Here is a 17,634-nt window from a genome sequence, read left to right on the forward strand (position 1 = left end):
TTTGTTGTGTTACTCGTCTATTATAAATTATTTCTGCAATTCCAACCTAAGCTCTATGGAGACAGATTAGCCAAGGTTCTTTAGAGAAGCTGATTGATAAGAATGAAGCAGTAGCAGCAATCCAATAGAAAAAAAAAAATATGAATATAAATTTGACGATAGTATCCGAAATTTTGAAATATAAATCTTATTACTATTCGAAAGTCATTAAAATAAAAATAATTTCTTTAGTTGCCAAACATTGTTACTCCTAAGGGGTTTAAAATATATGAATTTTTAGTTCTTATTCTCAAAGAACTGATTAACATGTTGTATCGAATAAAAAAAAGTCAACTTTAGTATTTCCTTATTTTTTAAGTACAAATTAGAGTTGACTATTATTGGAGATTTTAGATGAGCCAACCATAAAAATGTTTGGAGAAATGTCACCATAGTTCTATATATCAATGGCCGAGATCTCTGATATTACTACTCAGACTCAAATCACCGTCTTGGAAATTGAAGATGGTCAATCCGGGAATCATTCCTCGTCACCGGATTCCTCCGGTCCTCTTGTATCCGTATCGTTCGTTCAAAAGGTGAGAGACATGTTTTTATATTGCGACATGGTTTTCTAAGTTTTATCCTTGTTAGACAAACTTAATCTTGATTTTTGTTCTAATTTTTGGTGACTGAATTTTCTTAGTTTATCAAGTATAAAAGTCAAACCAAACAAACATCTGTATTTCAAATCCGTTTGGTACAAATGTTGGATCTACCACTTGGTCACGTTTAAAATTTGAATTTTATATTTTGATCGTTCATAAGATTGGATGAATATTGTGTTTTCAGGTTTTTGAGAAGTAATGCCATGTAATGCATATGTTAAGATATATAACTAGAATTTATTTTAAAATTAAGACAACCAAAAAACAACAAAAGTACAAATAGTAGCTTAAGTGTCGTTATAGGTTCAATTTATTCTTATCGAACACCTTGAATTTTGGATGTTGCAGGCTTGCAGCATTGTTTGACTCAAAAATGAAATAGTTTTTTTTTTTTTGGTAAAAAAAAAAATGAAATAGTTTCTAAAGAATCTTATACTATAGTATTTAACATATCTTACTATTGTATTCTCTATATATAGTTGATTGGAGAGTTCGTGGGAACATTCACTATGATATTTGCCGGCTGCTCAGCCATCGTGGTAAATGAGACGTACGGTAAACCGGTGACACTTCCTGGTATAGCTTTGGTATGGGGACTAACGGTAATGGTTATGATCTACTCAATTGGTCACGTCTCCGGTGCACATTTCAACCCTGCTGTTTCTATTGCCTTTGCCTCTTCTAAAAGGTTCCCTTTTAATCAGGTGAATTAAAAAACATCTATATCACTAGTAAAAATGCCTCATACTTTTTCTTTCGTTTCCATAACTACCCTAGTACCAACCAGACCGAAAAAATTGTATATGTATGTAATGCATGTGGTTGTAATCGATATCTTTATAGGTTCCAGGGTACATAGCTGCTCAAGTTCTCGGATCAACCTTAGCAGCCGGAACTCTACGGCTTGTTTTCAATCTCAACGACAACGTATGTAGCCTCAAGGGAGATGTATATGTGGGAACATATCCGTCAAACTCTAACACGACATCGTTCATAATGGAGTTCATTGCTACTTTCAATCTAATGTTCGTTATATCTGCTGTTGCTACTGATAAACGAGCAACCGGGTCATTCGCAGGAATTGCTATCGGTGCTACCGTAGTACTCGACATCCTTTTCTCCGGGTAATTAAGCTATAAACCCTTTAATACGTTTTTCAATGGTTATATTGTTAAAATGTACGATGAAACACTATGAACACTATATATATTATGTTTTTCATAAATTGGTTAGGCCAATTTCCGGAGCATCTATGAATCCAGCAAGAAGCTTAGGGCCTGCACTTATATGGGGATGTTATAATGACTTATGGTTATACATAGTTTCACCGATCATCGGGGCACTATCAGGTGCATGGACTTACGATATGTTACGATCCACAAAAAAATCATATAAAGAGATTATTCGTCCAAATTGCGATAAAGTTTCTTCGAGAGATCGCCAAGAAGCTTCTCAAGATGAGAATTGTCTTCTACGAGTGGTTGATCCGTCTAACCAGAATTATTTTATATGTTCATCACCTACTAAAATCGACGACAAATGTAATGTCACATGTAAGTTCGAGTGAAAGATTGATGTACTATTCTCCACACTACTTCAATACCATCTTACATGCGGGTTTTGAGATCTCTCATATATTTCTTGGTGTGTTTGTTTTTTTTGGTTTAATAAAATGGTGTATATATTTTAATTTTATATGCGCTAAACGATAACAATAAAGAATCAAGAAAGTACTGATCTAGTAGTGTAGTTTTCTTGAAAAAAAGCATTAAAACAGATTAAAAAATTATAGATTCGGTGTTTGTTAAAAAAAAAAAAAAATCTAGTGACTTGCACAGACTCATCTGATGTTTTTTTTTTTTTTTTTGGTCACCAGAGTCATCTGATGTTTTACGTGGTTATTATTGTGTCTCATGTTTTTCTTCCTCATGATTTTTATTTGTTTGGACTATCTTCTTATATTAATCTCACTTTGCGTTAAAAAAAAAAAAAAAAGCTTAAATCTAAATTTCGCTGTTGTAACCAAAAAAAAAAATGACGAAGAAGCCTACGTGAATTTATATGTTCAATTTTTTTCCAACATTCAACTTTATATGATAAAATAATATAACGAAAAAACTATTTTCTAGTAGAAAATTTATTTTAATGTGGTAAAGAATTATACACTGTTAATAATAGATTACAATGATATCACCAAAGAATTACAAAATGTTAGTAACTTTTTGGTTTTTTTTTTAATAATAAGAATAATAACTTTTTGGTTGGTCACATTAAAATGTTAATAATCATATTATAAAAAAGAGCTAACAGTAAATATTAATTATGCTTATCCAAAAAACATTTATGAGTCAAAACTTAATTGACTAAAACAAAAAGAAAAAAGCGTCTGTTGTTATTAGTTTTGTTTTCATTGTAAGTTATCCTAATCGATACTTATGTAAACCCATAAATATCCCTAACCACCTTTTAACATTTCTTGTTTCTTTCTCCTTCCCTGCGCCTGATTAGTCCAACAAATCCGATCTACCACCACTCCTCGTCCCGCCGGTCATTTACTGCCGCCGATTCCAAAATTCCGATCAGTTACGGGAGATATCCAATCGCAGACAGTGGTTCTCAGTAAGTTTTCTTATGCTTACTTATACTCTCGTCGATTAAATTGTTTACATAATTTTTACGAAATCAATCTAGCGAATGTTTCAAGGTTGCTCGAGTTCTAGGTCTTCTCAATCGATAACGATATAGATGTTTCTCTGTATGTGTGGATTTATGCATGCCCGCTTTGATTAGTTTTTATTTTATTTTATCTGGTTTTCGCTTCAAGAGTTTTGCAATTTGTTTTGATCGTAGGTACGATCAATCTGGGCTTTTGATCAGCGATCAGTTTTTGTCACTGTTCAGAAATGTCTGTGTGAGTGCTTCTGTAACCCTATTTTCTCGGGATATTATGCTGCCTTTTTATTAGAAATCTCCCAATCTGATGAATCTGCGAAATAGCTTATTCGATTTAAGAGATAGTAAAAGGGATCGGATTTTTTGGAATTCTTTTTTGTTCTTAAAAGATCTTTGATGCAGTGTTGCTTCTGCTCCTGGGAAGGTGTTGATGACTGGAGGCTACCTCATACTTGAGAAGCCAAATGCAGGGCTTGTGTTGAGTACAAATGCACGGTTCTATGCGATTGTGAAGCCGATCAATGAAGAAGTTAAGTCTGAAAGTTGGGCATGGGTATGCATCTTCTTTCTCATTTGTGTGTTATTCGACAAGTAATACAGTTGCAGTGTTGATGGGTTGTTGTGTGAGACGGCTCATAAAACAATTTTTGGTATGTTTGTTTACTTATTTTTCCAGCAATGGACAGATGTCAAATTAACTTCACCACAGCTCTCAAGAGAAAGCATGTATAAACTGTCACTTAAACACTTGACTCTTCAGTGTGTGTCTGCAAGGCAAGACTCGAAAAACTTTTTTCAATTGTCACTTCAACAATTTTTAAATTTTTTTTTATCATAAGTCTTTTAATTTTTTATTTTGGCATATCTGTATGTGTCTGTAGCGAGATGTCACTTGTCAGATATAGCTGGTCATAGAGCACTTGCACTTACATTCTTTTTTATTTTCTGAACAAAAATCAGTGATTCAAGAAACCCCTTTGTAGAGCATGCTATACAGTATGCTATAGCTGCTGCTCATTTGGCAACTGACAAGGACAAAGAAGCATTGCACAAGCTCTTCTTGCAAGGCAATCTTCTAATCCCTGCTTTTCTTTTTAATCATTTCTATTTAATGAAGAAGACATTAGATGATAACTGTTGCTCTAAATGTGTTTTGCAGGTCTTGATATCACAATCTTAGGCTCCAATGACTTCTACTCATATCGGAACCAGGTTTTTTTCTTTGCTGAAAACTGTTGAAAGTACACTTGCATTTGTTGATCTTTCCTTTGATTATTCAAATCCTCTTGAGATGATTGTACAAATAGTTGATAATCGTATTTATTCTCATAGATAGAATCACGTGGGCTTCCATTGACACCAGAGTCGTTGGGTACCCTTGCACCTTTTGCATCAATCACATTCAACGCTGCCGAGTCAAATGGTGCTAACAGCAAGCCTGAAGTAGCAAAAACTGGCTTAGGTTCTTCTGCAGCAATGACTACAGCTGTGGTTGCAGCTCTGCTACATTACCTTGGAGTAGTTGACCTATCCGAACCATGTAGAGAAGGAAAGTTTGGTTGTTCTGATCTAGATGTTATCCATATGATAGCACAAACATCTCATTGTCTTGCACAAGGGAAGGTCGGAAGTGGGTTTGATGTCAGCTGTGCTGTCTATGGGAGTCAGCGTTATGTTCGCTTCTCTCCAGAAGTCTTGTCATCGGCTCAGGTTATATTAACTAGAAGTTTGCTGTAATATATTTTCCGCTTAAGATGGAAGTATTCTGACTCCCAAGTTTTGCAGGTTGCAGTAACAGGTCTGCCATTACATGAAGTTATTGGCAAAATATTGAAGGGAAACTGGGACCATGAGAGAACTGAGATCTCTTTACCGCCACTGATGAATCTTGTAAGCAAACAATCAAACCTAAAGTCTCACCCTGGAAAAACCTGTTGTGAACCTCACCAACTTCTGATATCCTTGACTTTTGTGAAATCTGGTGTAATAACAAAAATGTTGTCTTAATAGTTCCTAGGAGAACCTGGAAGTGGTGGATCCTCCACACCATCAATGGTAGGTGCTGTAAAGAAGTGGCAAATGTCTGATCCAGAGAAGGCACGAGATAATTGGCAGAAGTTGTCAGAAGCAAATTTAGAACTGGAAACTAAGCTAAACATTCTGAGCAAATTAGCTAAAGACCACTGGGATGTTTATCTAGGAGTCATTAAGTCTTGTAGTCTGCTCACTTCTGAAAAGGTATATTTCCTTCGCTGATTTATTGACTTCATTTGACATGTTACATCAAGGAGCAGCTTGGTTGATTTCCTTCTTGTATCTCATTTCTAGTGGGTACTACATGCTACTGAGCCGATCAATGAAGCGATTATTAAAGAACTCTTAGGGGCAAGAGAAGCTATGTTGGGGATCAGAATTCTTATGCGTCAGATGGGTGAGGCTGCTGGAGTTCCGGTAAGTTTTTTATTTATTCTGTTTTGGTACTTGCTTCAGATCTCAACCGACCATTTGTGCATGACAACGTTGTGTTGATGCATAAAATACTCGGCTGGCTGTAGAATTTTAATAGCATACACAAATATAAGGGGTTCCACCTCGTGCATTAGAACAAATTGACTTGTTTTGCATCTTCATTGACCTGGAGGGACCATGGAATTGCAGATAGAGCCTGAATCCCAAACTCAACTTTTGGATTCTACAATGAATGCTGAAGGGGTTCTATTTGCTGGTGTTCCTGGAGCTGGTGGATTTGATGCCATATTTGCAATTACTTTAGGGGATTCCGGCAGCAAACTGACCCAAGCATGGAGTTCACAAAATGTTTTGGCCTTGTTGGTGAGAGAAGATCCACACGGCGTTTGCCTAGAAAGTGGTGATCCACGCACCACAGGTATTACTTCAGGCGTTTCATCAGTTCATCTTGAGTAAGCAACATTGTTTGGTATAGGTGCATCACCGAGTTCGGTTGAGTATACTATTTTGCATATAGAGACTTGGGTGCTAAATTTCTTGGTGTAAGCACTCCACTGTGCATTTTTTCACCCATTGTAAGGTCTTTTTATAACTCTTGGAAAACTTGCGGGAAAATAAAAGTAAGGTTGATTTTGAATGTTCTCGTTTGTGTTTGCTTTCATTCGCTGCTTCTGTTATTGGTATATTCATATGCTTGTAAAGAGTCTGGAACAAGAATTTAAATATAGAGATAATAAACGAATGATCAAAATCTACCAATAATCTTTACAGGAACAAGTTCCACCTTTAAACAGGTGAAATCTGTTTCTATCTCTTACAATAATCTCTCTTTCATAGATTATGGAGATTTTCTTTGTATATGTGTGACAGTCACTACACATCCTGAGGTTTCTAGCTATTTTAATGATAGACCCTGGAGGTGTATACAAAAGTGCAAAGGCAATAGCCACCTTTTGGCTGTGTCCTTTTAGTCTCTCTCTCTTTTCTTCTTCGTCTACGTTTAGCAATACCTGTGTCAAGTCCGGTGAATACCCTTCAAATTTTAGCTGCCATTCCATCTGGTTTAGCATCTTGTAGATTTCTTTGCATCGAGGGTGCGATCTATCTTGTGAAACAAACCTGTGAGTTTTACCTTTTACCTCGACGATGCTAAAACCAGGGGTTTGCTTCAAACCCTTAGTAGCAATTTCTGTTCGAGCTCTAGCTACATCATCCCACATTCTAGCTTGTGAATACATGTTAGAGATCAGCAAATAGTCACCTGTGTTGTGTGAGCCTAACTTAAGCAGTTCACGAGCTGCTATTTGGCCTAGCTCAACGTTCTGATGAACTCTGCACGAGCTTAAGAAGCTTCTCCAGACAACATCGTTTTCCTCGATAGGCATGCTTTGGATAGTTTCCAAGGCTTCCTCGAGCAATCCAGCTCTTCCGAGAAGATCTACAAGACATCCATAATGCTCAGCCGTTGGCTCTACCTTACCTTCCTTTAACATTTCCTTAAAGACTCGACGGCCTTCTTTGACAAGACCAGAATGGCTACAGGCATTGAGAACACTGACATACACAACATGATCAGATTCTAAACCTTCTTGGATCATCTCTGAGAACATTCTTAAAGCTGCTTCTCCTTCTCCGTGCAAAGCAAGTCCTGAGATCATTGCGCTGTAAGTCAAACTGTTCCTACTTTCCATCTTCTTAAATATATGCAACCCCTTGTCTAAGCATCCGCATTTAACGTACATATCTACAAGCGAAGTTTGAACTGCAATGTTGAGTTTGCTTATGTTTCTCAGCAGGAAGCCATGAATGCTCCTTCCCAAATTGAGTGCACCAGTGTTGGCACAAGCTGAGAGAGCACTAACCATTATACTTTCTTCCGCCTTCAACTCCGTTTCTCTACACATTTCACGGAACAGCATCAAACATTCACTCCACATTCCCATTGCTGCACGAGCTGAGACCATTGAGCTCCACGAAGCAGCAGTTTTAAATTCCAGTTTCTCAAAAACAGCAGAAGAGAGTTCCATCTCTCCACATCTTCCATACATGCTGATCAAACTGTTCTGAACAAACACATCATCTTCAAGACCAAGTTTAAACACGTGCCCATGAATCTGCTTCCCTTCTCGAATCGACTTCAAACGAGTGCAAGCCTTGAGAAGAAACGGGTACGTGAAATGATCTGGCTCAATCCCTCTCTCTATCATCTCACTGTAAACACATAAAGCTTCCTCGAAACACGTTTCGTTAACATAACCTCTGATCATTGTATTGAAATCAAAGGTACAGGGATCATCGAGTCCTCTGAAAATGGAAGCTGCGTAATTCATACTGTTGTCCCATCCGGAGTGAGCGCATTTCGCGAGAACGCTGCTAGCTGAGAATGAAGAAGAACAGAGAAAACTTAGCTTGATGAATCTGGCGTGGATTTGCTTGAACTCGTCTACGTCGTTGCATCTCTTCAAAAGGTATAAAATTTCTTGCTCTTTACCTCTAAAGGTGTTGACTGCTTCTGGGTTATGGGTTAAATCGTCTCTGGAAGAAACTAGAGACTGTAGAATTGGTGCCTTAATCATCCTCTCTCTCTAGTAACCATGGGTGTCCGGAATTTTTCAATTTTGTGGAACTTAATTAGAATAAAAGTTTGAAAAGATTTGAATGTTGTTTAGCAGGAGGGGTTTTGAGTCTCATCCCCGGTGAGATTTTCATGGACAATATGAGCCACTAGTTATAAATTTTATTTGGAGAGTTCTGATAAGTTTGTGATGGGTGTGAGAGAACAGAGAGTGGGTGCTTTGGATTCTCTGTCCATGCTTTGTCAGTTTTTGGGACCTACCTTAAGTGGAGATTCAAACACGATTCACCGGTTCGGTTTTTGTGTTAAGCCTATTTCGGTTTGGTTCTATACCTAAAAACTAATAGAAACATGAACGCGCGGGCTTTTTTAAGCAGTCGGAAACCAAAACCAGATAATGTTGACAAATGAATACTCTCACAAACCCTTAGAACTGAAATCAGTTCAAAAGCCTTGTAAAATAAAGAATCAAATCACATGGGTTTCTTTTGGAGTCAAATATAGGTTTTGTAGGTTTTCCGGTATTTTGGATATGAAATATTGGTAACCATATAGGAACCAATTAAATTTTGGTTCAGTTTGGTATGGGTATTGAAATTTGAATAGAATCAGACCCGTAAAAGTTTCGATTCCAATGAGTTCGGTTCTGATTGGTTTACAAATCCAAAAGTAACCAAACAACCTGACCGAATTGAAATCGAAACCTAAGCGAATCCCAAATTTTGGTTTGGTTTGGTTTAAATCTTATAATAAAACCTAACCGAATCCCAAATTTTGATTCGGTTGTTTGCCGTTATCTAGTTTTGTTAGCTAAACTTTAAGACAGTACTATGAATTTTGTGAAAGCTCTTTACAAATAGAATGTCAAATTTGAGTTGGTGAACCATTTTTGTGTTGATATCACATAGATATTTATAGTTAAAGAGAAAAAAATGTTAATAGAGTAGTGAAAAGATAATAGACAGGGTGGGTCGTAGCGCCCATTAAGTTTAGTACTAATTACAAATTTGACTAATTGATAGTGTGTTTCATCTAAACTGGCGCAGAACCTTTTTGTGTGTTTCTGTCAACATTTGAACTCCCACTAACAGAAAGTGAATCAAACCTGCCTTATTAATCACAACAATTTCATTATTTAGGCTCTCCAGAAGATTATGATGAGAGAGAAACAGTATGTAAATAGAGAGATTCTTAATACGGCCAACAACAACGTCACAAACACAATGATAATGTCACCTCTCACATGCTCTTTTTGATTTAAATGACGCAAATATCTAAAAGTCGACAACACTTATGCGCATATTAGTTATAGCATATTACAGTCCCTTCTTGTATTTTGAATGCTAATTAAATTCTCAACGGTTTTCATACACAAGTGGGCAAATAGTAATATTTACTGTAAGATGAAAATCATTAAACGTTGACAAAAAAAAACAAAGATGTGAGTGAGTGTAGTGTAGAGGTACGCGCGTAAAAGCGCGTGGGGGTAAACGTTAACTAGTGTGGTGTTTGGAGCCAAATAATTAGATTGGTCGTGACCACTCGCTAGAAAATAAGAAAGTGAAAGACACGCGCATCACAGAAACCCGTCTCCATCGTCACGAACTATGTAAGGAGAGACTCGTGGGGTCCTTTTTTTCGATTTCATCTGTCTCTATAGATTTCACCGTCTCTCTCTCTCTCTCTCTCTCTCTGTTCTCTCTGCCGTCTCCTTCTCCCTGATTTTTTTTTTTCTCTCAGAGAGAACAAAAACAAATATCACAGCAACCAAAACAGATTCGTTCCTCCTATTACTTCGTCTTCTGAGTTCTTCTTCTCAGATTCAACTTCGCCTTTTTTTTCTTGTTTATTTATTTCCACACTTTTTTCTCTCTGGCTAAAAAAAAGGTAAGATTTTTTCATCTTCTTTTACACAAAAGATTTATTTTTGTTCTGTTTAGCTTTAATTGGTGGCTTTGTGTCTTTCCCTTGAGACAGCTAGCTAACTTTGGTTTCATTCTCTCTCAAAAAGTTGTAATTTTTTCCTCTTAAATTTTGCTTAATCTATAAACAACAACACTCATGATCTGAAAATTTGTTTGCATGTATCCTCAGCAATTTCGATTTGGTAAAGTGGTCTAGTGGGTTTGGTTAGATGTTGAATTATTTTGTTTTCCAGGACAATTGATTTGACCAATGAATTTGTCAAAATGGTATTTAAAAGTATTTTTTTCCTTTTTAGGTTTCAATGAAACGTCCATATTTGCCGGCTCTTTGACTTTGATTTTATTAGAATGTGTGACTAATCCAATTTGATTACATTTAATTACATATCCTGTCCTAATCTACTCTTCTCGTTTTTATTGTCTTTGTGTCTCATGATGAACCAGGAACCTTTGTTTTGTTTTTAAAATGGTGGTGATGTGATTTTGGGAGATTTTAGGGTGTCATCTTGTAAAGTTCCCAATTTGGTGGTTGCTCTTTTGAATCTTTGTAAAAACATGGAGAAGAAAGAAGAAGGTGAAAGCTGGAAAGAGATGGTGAGAAAGATGCTTCCACCTGGAGCTCCTTTACCTGAGAACCCTTCTGAGTTTGATTACTCCATAGCTTTAGAGTACACTGGTCCTACTCCTGTCCACGATATCCCTAGAGTAGCACCTCTTGAGGTTAATTCTCGTGTGAACACTCCCATCCCTTTACCTGTTTCTCGTATAGCCGGAGGAGTCACAAGCTCTTCAGGTCAGAGCCCTAGAGGTTCACCAGCTAGCTCTGAGTCTGTGGTCTCTGTGTTGCATAATAACCCTGAGTCATCATCTGGCTCAGCTTCTGTATCACCAGTTTCTGGTCATCATAGGCAGAATGGGAATCAGGTTAGGAGACCTGTTGTGAAGTTCAAACCTGTAGATGATCATGATCGGGTTGAAGGTAGAGACGCTGCTGCTGAGGAGGAGAACAATGTAGAGGTGGAGACAGAGAGGGAGAGGAAGGTACATGAGTGTACAAATAGGAGTAAGAAGAAGAATAAGAAGAAAAAGAGAGAGTGTTATAGATGTGGGAAAGCAAAATGGGAGAATAAAGAAACTTGTATTGTGTGTGATGAGAAGTACTGTGGGAACTGTGTTCTTAGAGCAATGGGTTCAATGCCTGAAGGAAGAAAGTGTGTGAGTTGCATCGGTCTAGCGATTGACGAATCGAAACGGTCTAAGTTAGGGAAGCATTCGAGGGTTTTGTCACGGTTGCTTAGTCCGTTGGAAGTTAAACAGATAATGAAGGCGGAGAAGGAGTGTACTGCTAATCAGTTGAGACCAGAGCAGCTGATTGTGAATGGGTATCCGTTAAAGTCTGAGGAAATGGCTGAGTTGCTTAATTGTCCTTTACCGCCTGAGAAGTTGAAGCCAGGTAGATATTGGTATGATAAAGAGTCTGGTCTATGGGGCAAGGTAAATTATATATGTATAATGGTTTTGGTACTTGTTTTGGGGTTGGAGTCGCTTTGTTTTGGTGTTTATTGGCTATAATGTTGTTGTGAACAGGAAGGAGAGAAACCTGATAGAGTCATAAGCTCGAATTTGAACTTCACGGGGAAGTTGTGTCCGGATGCTAGCAATGGGAACACTGAAGTTTATATTAACGGTCGGGAGATTACAAAGCTTGAGTTAAGAATCTTAAAGGTAACTTTTGATTTTTTTCTTGTTTGAAGTGTTACATGTCCTGAAACAATCGAAGATAAACCTTGTGTGTGTTTGTGTGTGTATATGTTTCAGCTAGCAAATGTACAGTGTCCACGAGATACTCATTTTTGGGTATACGACGATGGGCGTTATGAGGAAGAAGGGCAGAATAATATCCGAGGAAACATTTGGGAGAAGGTAATGTAATAACTATGTATTAGATCCTTATAAAAGTGTGGCTATTTTTGATAGAACCATTCATGAATTATTTCGTTTGGCTTAATCAGGCATCTACGAGGTTTATGTGTGCACTGTTTTCTTTACCTGTTCCTCAAGGACAACCTCGCGGAACGGTGCAACCACCGAGCAATTATGTTCCTGTTCCGAATTATATAGAGCATAATAAGATACAGAAGCTACTACTTCTTGGTATTGAAGGGTCTGGAACTAGCACTATCTTCAAACAGGTATGTTCAGTGGATGTAATGTGGAAAACATTAAAGAGATAATCATCTGTGGTTGCTTATTGAGTTTACTTGTTGATTGAAACAGGCCAAGTTTTTGTACGGGAACAAGTTTTCAGTGGAAGAGATTCAAGATATTAAGCTGATGGTACAGAGCAATATGTATAGATATCTCAGTATCCTACTTGATGGAAGAGAAAGATTTGAAGAGGAAGCTTTATCGCATACGAGAGGTTTAAGCGCGGTTGAAGGAGATTCAGGAGGTACCATTTTTTTTTTTTGCGTTAGATAACGATGAAATTTGATGTTTTCTTGATGTGTTTCTTGATTTTCTTGAAATGTTTTTGTTCTTGTAGGCGAGGAAGCAAATGAAGATGGAACTATCACTACACCACAATGTGTCTATACCTTGAACCCGAGGTTAAAGCATTTTTCGGATTGGCTTCTAGATATCATAGCAACTGGTGATCTTGATGCGTTTTTCCCAGCCGCAACGCGTGAATACGCTCCCTTGGTTGAAGAAGTTTGGAAAGATCCAGCGATACAAGCAACATATAGACGTAAAGATGAGCTTCATTTCCTTCCTGATGTTGCTGAATACTTCTTAAGCCGGGTATGGGGATGGTTTATGTTTCGGTGTTATGCTTTTCATATTGATTCAAATGTTAAAACTAGGCTTACATTTGCAGGCCATGGAAGTATCGAGCAACGAGTATGAGCCTTCGGAGCGAGATATCGTATACGCGGAAGGTGTTACACAAGGAAATGGTTTAGCTTTCATGGACTTTTCTCTCAATGAACATAGTCCAATGTCTGAATCTTACCAAGAAAACCAAGACGCGTCTACATCTCCGCAGCCAAAGTATCTACTTGGCTCTAACCTTCAATTTCCACAAATCTTGAAACATAAACTTTGGTACTTACTATCACCAATCCTTTCTGTTTTCAGGTACCAGCTTATCCGTGTAAACGCTAAGGGGATGAACGATAGCTGCAAATGGGTAGAGATGTTTGAAGATGTACGAGCAGTCATCTTCTGCATCAGCTTAAGCGATTATGATCAGATAAACATTGCCCCTGAAAGCAGTGGAACAGTCCAGTTTCAGAACAAGATGATCCAAAGCAAAGAACTATTCGAGTCAATGGTTAAGCATCCGTGTTTCAAAGACACTCCTTTTATCTTGATCCTAAACAAGTACGATCAGTTCGAGGAAAAGCTAAACCGTGCACCGTTGACATCTTGCGATTGGTTCAGCGATTTCTTTCCAGTGAGAACGAACAACAACGTGCAGTCACTTGCTTACCAAGCTTTCTTCTACGTAGCGATGAAGTTCAAGCTTCTTTACTCGTCTATCACGGGTCAGAAACTGTTTGTGTGGCAAGCTAGGGCTAGGGACCGTGGGAATGTTGATGAAGGGTTTAAGTATGTGAGAGAGGTTTTGAAATGGGATGAAGAGAAGGAAGAGAGTTACTTAAATGGTGGTGGAGAAGATTCGTTTTATAGTACGGATATGAGTTCTTCCCCATATAGACCGGAGGAAACTCTTGATTCATGATTTGTTGTTGTTATTTTCAACTTTTTAAGTAGAGAGATTATGTGGGAAGAAGAAAAATAAAATTATTTGTAATCTTTGTGTTAAATTTGGTTATTGGTTCGTAGAAATTTTTTATTTAAATGAAATAAGGTTTTGTAAATATTAATGAAATTGGCAAACCAAATTGTTTCTTTGAGATTTTTCACACATACAATGTATATGAAGATAAAAGCTAGTAGAGAGATTAGTTATTTGTCTAGAGAATAAAACATATCTAATCTTGTAAGATGATCAGTGAATTGTTGTGATCCATTTGGACAAAGAATAATATGATATTTTATACAACTTTTAAAACTAGCAAAGAGTAGGAGAAGTTTGGTGAACTGTACAAACACTATCATGTGAATCATGAGAGTAACTTCAATGCAAAGCAAACTTTTTTTTAATTTCCATCTTATCTTCTTTTTCTTCTTTCTATTTATTGTCATCATTTCAACTCTCTCAAACCCATATTTTGCCAATTTTAGTCTGAAAAGGAAAAGAGTAGTAATGGGTCACTTGAAGCTCTCATCTTCTACCACAACTCTTCTTCTTGTTGCCTTGATCCTTTACCTTGTTTTGGTTTCTGCAGATTCTACGAGAACTCGAGCTGATAATGCAATGGACCGTGAAGCCACCGAGGGAAATCAGGCCGTTGGATTGCATAGAAGAGCGAGGATTAATCACGGGAGCAACCGTGGGCCACGGAAACATCTAGTGAATCCAACAGTGGCAGATGTCTACACAGTTCCTGAATCCTCAGTTTGAATTGAAGAATCCATTATACAAGATCAGTTGTTGCAAGCAGTATAACAAGGAATAATATTTCTATGTATTTTCTTCATGTTGAAGTAAAAACCAAAGTGGATATACAAATTACAAAGTTTGTTTAAGTTTAAAAAGTACTTTTCTTTTTTACCATATAAAGGCTGATTTAGTGAAATTTACTTGAGGAGACTCAATGTATAATCCACAAGTGCAAAAGTTAAAGTCTTAAGGGCAAATCATATTGGTGTTGAGACTTGAGATATATAGAGCAATAAGCTTATTGAATCTTTTTACCTATATAATATATATAACATACACTATGATTTGGTTTTGTATTCTCACACACATAAGGGAAATTGTAAAGAACGATACAATAGAGATTCAAGAGTGTTTTGAGGAACAAGTTTGTATCGGTGTGATAATATATTATGAGCTATTTGAGTTTTAAGGAACTTTTTATTCATCCATTCTTAGATGTTACCGGCGGCATGGCATTGCATTCTTCTAACAGATTTAGCAAGTTGTGTTCAGGGGCACTGAGTGATGGCAAGATCGAACGGTTTGGCTGAGGCGGACGAGGCGGTTTTGGTGCGGATCCATCAGATTCAGAAGCAGCCTCATCTTTCACAATCTGCAAATCACCTTTTCTCATCATAGACGCTGATACTCTCTCCTTCCAGATTCTCCCATCCTGTTTTTACGAAAAACAATCACTAACAAGATTACAAAACCAAAACTTTAAGATGCTTTCTATAAACACATGTACACTTAGATCAACAAAAAGAAAACATTTTTGCATAGAGTGTTACATTTAGAATGGATGGTTCAGGCAATGGACACTGAATGGGTAGATCATTGTCCAGAGGCTCGACCGGGTGTTCAACAGGTTTGAACTCTGTAGCTACTTCAATCCCATGAGTAGCAGTTGTTGCAGTTGTGGTAGTTGCTGCAACAACATCAGAATTTGGAGCCAATACTTCCTTATCATCCTGATCAAAAGAGAGAATGAGACATCTTCAGTAACTCAGATTAACCAAACAAAAACCTAATTTGAAAAAGGCCAAAGCTTTTTAAGGTTAATCATGAATCCTTAAAACAAAAACTCATCCTTTGGTTGAATCTTGAAACTGAAACTACACAATTTCAAGAAAATCAAGAAGAGTACTTCGAATCTGATCTAAAGGGGAGATTTTTAAAACCAAACAAAAGATCTACAACATGTTCCATAGATTGAACTTTAGTAAGAATCAAACCCAGAAGCTGTAAAAAGAGAGCTTACGATTGCACTTTGTGTTCGTCGATGACTGCTTCTACCAACAGAGAATCTTGAAAATATACCAACCATGGTTTAATTGAATCTGAAATTTTCTTAGGACTTGTAAAGATTTTAAAAATCTCCCTTGATCTTGATTCTTGACTTGGTAAGAATGCGCCCAAGAATTTATATATAAAGAAGATGAAGATGGAACAACTTATAAGAAGGTTGCTTTATATCTCCAGACGAACTTGGTGAATGAATGGTTGATATATGCTTTTTAATTTTTATTTGTGTTTGTTTGTTTAAACTTTAAAGCTTTGCTTTTTGATTTTGCGTTAGCTTAAGCAGATTATGCCTTCTTCACTCTGTTTCGTTTACTTTTTATTAATTTATTTGTTGTTATTGTCCTCCTTTATTTATTTTTTTTATTTTTATTTTTTTTGTCGTCTGTTATTGTCCTCCTTTAATTTCAGCTTTTCTTGGATTTGGAAAATCTAATAATCATTATTCTAATCGATGTATTTTGTTGTGTCTAATTGGAGAATTAAAAAGTCATAACTGTTATAGATTAGAGTCCAGTTAAGTAAAGATAATTTTGTTATTTATGTCACTATCTAATTCAAACTGATTGAAATAAAGAAAAATGATCTATACTAGTATAATTGTTGTGTCTAATATGTTTTTGAAAACGTTTACCGTTAAATTGCTTATATTTATATCCAAACAAGTTTAGTTAACTTTTTCTATTATCCTTATAACCAAACACAATTAAATATTCGTATATATAATATTCTATAATTAATATACATATTTAAAAGATTTATTCCAAATTTAAAAATTTTATTCTCCTATCATCTCTTTTCGATTTTAAATTTATAGGTAGTGAATCATCAAAATCATATAATACATAAAGTTAATAAAAATAAATCTTTTCTGCATATATTGTGATTTGATTTTTTTAAAACGAACATATATTACTCAATTAATAAAAAAGTGTGTGTTTAAATATATATATATATATATAGTAAATTTACCGTAAATAGTAAATTATAAAATTTTAAGAAATTTATAATTTATAATATATCTAAACTTAATAAAAATAAAAATTATAAGTATTTAAACATATTAAATTTTTAAAATAACACAAACGAGATATATTATATGACGGGTTATATCATATATGACATGACATGATTGAATTGATAATACTACAAAGTAAAATATCATTAATATGATACTTCAATAAGAGCTAAATCCTCATTTTACTATTTTAACAACACTAATATAAAATACGTCGAATCAAAATGATTTAATTAAGATTATATTAAACAAAAATTGTTATGCAATATACCGCAGATTATATACTAAATCACTAAAATTAACAAAATAGTACATTAGCAAAATTAGTATTAATATATTACATTAACAAAAAAATTATGTAAAAACTTGTCACGCGGTATACCGCGGGTTATAATATAGTTTTTAGAGTATAAGGGGAATAAACTATAAAGGATTTGTATGGATATCAAACACCCAATATCTAACTGTAAAATGGA

The 17,634-nt window shown here is 36.0% G+C and overlaps 5 protein-coding genes across 7 annotated transcripts; 3 read left to right on the forward strand and 2 right to left on the reverse strand.

The window, feature by feature from the left end:
- The first annotated feature begins 385 nt into the window (after positions 1-385).
- LOC104741793 (aquaporin NIP3-1-like) lies at positions 386-2,340 on the forward strand. Of its 3 annotated transcripts, XM_010462714.2 has the most exons (4): positions 386-578; positions 1,127-1,351; positions 1,491-1,771; positions 1,881-2,340. In XM_010462714.2, the coding sequence occupies exons 1-4, from the start codon at positions 447-449 to the stop codon at positions 2,212-2,214; spliced, it is 972 nt and encodes a 323-aa protein (XP_010461016.1). In that variant the 5' UTR covers positions 386-446; the 3' UTR covers positions 2,215-2,340. The 3 variants fall into 3 exon arrangements, with proteins under 3 accessions (XP_010461016.1, XP_019091447.1, XP_087342535.1); XM_019235902.2 differs by lacking the exon at positions 1,491-1,771 and having other exon boundaries at positions 404-578; positions 1,881-2,061; XM_087486409.1 differs by lacking the exon at positions 1,881-2,340 and having other exon boundaries at positions 404-578; positions 1,491-1,775.
- A 701-nt stretch (positions 2,341-3,041) lies between these two features.
- On the forward strand, positions 3,042-6,430 carry LOC104777228 (phosphomevalonate kinase, peroxisomal). Its single transcript, XM_010462715.2, has 11 exons — positions 3,042-3,266; positions 3,498-3,558; positions 3,723-3,873; positions 3,997-4,094; positions 4,281-4,387; positions 4,480-4,532; positions 4,653-5,030; positions 5,106-5,210; positions 5,331-5,558; positions 5,649-5,771; positions 5,979-6,430. The coding sequence occupies exons 2-11, from the start codon at positions 3,551-3,553 to the stop codon at positions 6,243-6,245; spliced, it is 1,518 nt and encodes a 505-aa protein (XP_010461017.2). The 5' UTR covers positions 3,042-3,266; positions 3,498-3,550; the 3' UTR covers positions 6,246-6,430.
- A 93-nt stretch (positions 6,431-6,523) lies between these two features.
- On the reverse strand, positions 6,524-8,571 carry LOC104779023 (pentatricopeptide repeat-containing protein At1g31920). Its single transcript, XM_087486408.1, has one exon. It carries the CDS (start codon positions 8,363-8,365, stop codon positions 6,542-6,544), a length of 1,824 nt encoding a protein of 607 aa, XP_087342534.1. The 5' UTR covers positions 8,366-8,571; the 3' UTR covers positions 6,524-6,541.
- A 1,166-nt stretch (positions 8,572-9,737) lies between these two features.
- On the forward strand, positions 9,738-14,173 carry LOC147928280 (extra-large guanine nucleotide-binding protein 3). Its single transcript, XM_087486411.1, has 9 exons — positions 9,738-10,251; positions 10,734-11,783; positions 11,877-12,014; positions 12,108-12,212; positions 12,302-12,481; positions 12,567-12,741; positions 12,835-13,091; positions 13,168-13,340; positions 13,428-14,173. The coding sequence occupies exons 2-9, from the start codon at positions 10,845-10,847 to the stop codon at positions 14,032-14,034; spliced, it is 2,574 nt and encodes an 857-aa protein (XP_087342537.1). The 5' UTR covers positions 9,738-10,251; positions 10,734-10,844; the 3' UTR covers positions 14,035-14,173.
- A 909-nt stretch (positions 14,174-15,082) lies between these two features.
- LOC104741796 (uncharacterized) lies at positions 15,083-16,527 on the reverse strand. Its single transcript, XM_010462718.3, has 3 exons — positions 16,100-16,527; positions 15,630-15,809; positions 15,083-15,511 (listed from the first exon to the last, which is right to left on the reverse strand). Exons 1-3 carry the CDS (start codon positions 16,163-16,165, stop codon positions 15,281-15,283), a joined length of 477 nt encoding a protein of 158 aa, XP_010461020.1. The 5' UTR covers positions 16,166-16,527; the 3' UTR covers positions 15,083-15,280.
- Between the last annotated feature and the right edge of the window lie 1,107 nt (positions 16,528-17,634).

This window comes from Camelina sativa, chromosome 14 (assembly GCF_030686135.1).
Source record: "Camelina sativa cultivar CO46 ecotype springtype chromosome 14, ASM3068613v1".
Lineage (NCBI taxonomy): Eukaryota > Viridiplantae > Streptophyta > Magnoliopsida > Brassicales > Brassicaceae > Camelina > Camelina sativa.

What these genes read in the sequence shown, in the direction of transcription:
- LOC104779023 (XM_087486408.1), bottom strand. Translation starts at nt 8,365, where the DNA reads ATGATTAAGGCACCAATTCTACAGTCTCTAGTTTCTTCCAGAGACGAT.
- LOC147928280 (XM_087486411.1), top strand. Translation starts at nt 10,845, where the DNA reads ATGGAGAAGAAAGAAGAAGGTGAAAGCTGGAAAGAGATGGTGAGAAAG. An exon ending in GGTTGAAGGAGATTCAGGAG is followed by an intron (nt 12,742 to 12,834) that starts GTACCATTTTTT and finishes TTGTTCTTGTAG; the next exon opens with GCGAGGAAGCAAATGAAGAT. An exon ending in CTGAATACTTCTTAAGCCGG is followed by an intron (nt 13,092 to 13,167) that starts GTATGGGGATGG and finishes TTACATTTGCAG; the next exon opens with GCCATGGAAGTATCGAGCAA.
- LOC104741793 (XM_010462714.2), top strand. Translation starts at nt 447, where the DNA reads ATGGCCGAGATCTCTGATATTACTACTCAGACTCAAATCACCGTCTTG. An exon ending in CCGTATCGTTCGTTCAAAAG is followed by an intron (nt 579 to 1,126) that starts GTGAGAGACATG and finishes CTCTATATATAG; the next exon opens with TTGATTGGAGAGTTCGTGGG. An exon ending in AAAGGTTCCCTTTTAATCAG is followed by an intron (nt 1,352 to 1,490) that starts GTGAATTAAAAA and finishes ATATCTTTATAG; the next exon opens with GTTCCAGGGTACATAGCTGC.
- LOC104777228 (XM_010462715.2), top strand. An exon ending in AGTCTGAAAGTTGGGCATGG is followed by an intron (nt 3,874 to 3,996) that starts GTATGCATCTTC and finishes TTATTTTTCCAG; the next exon opens with CAATGGACAGATGTCAAATT. An exon ending in GTGAGGCTGCTGGAGTTCCG is followed by an intron (nt 5,772 to 5,978) that starts GTAAGTTTTTTA and finishes ATGGAATTGCAG; the next exon opens with ATAGAGCCTGAATCCCAAAC.
- LOC104741796 (XM_010462718.3), bottom strand. Translation starts at nt 16,165, where the DNA reads ATGGTTGGTATATTTTCAAGATTCTCTGTTGGTAGAAGCAGTCATCGA. An exon ending in GACGAACACAAAGTGCAATC is followed by an intron (nt 15,810 to 16,099) that starts GTAAGCTCTCTT and finishes TCTTTTGATCAG; the next exon opens with GATGATAAGGAAGTATTGGC. An exon ending in CTGAACCATCCATTCTAAAT is followed by an intron (nt 15,512 to 15,629) that starts GTAACACTCTAT and finishes TCGTAAAAACAG; the next exon opens with GATGGGAGAATCTGGAAGGA.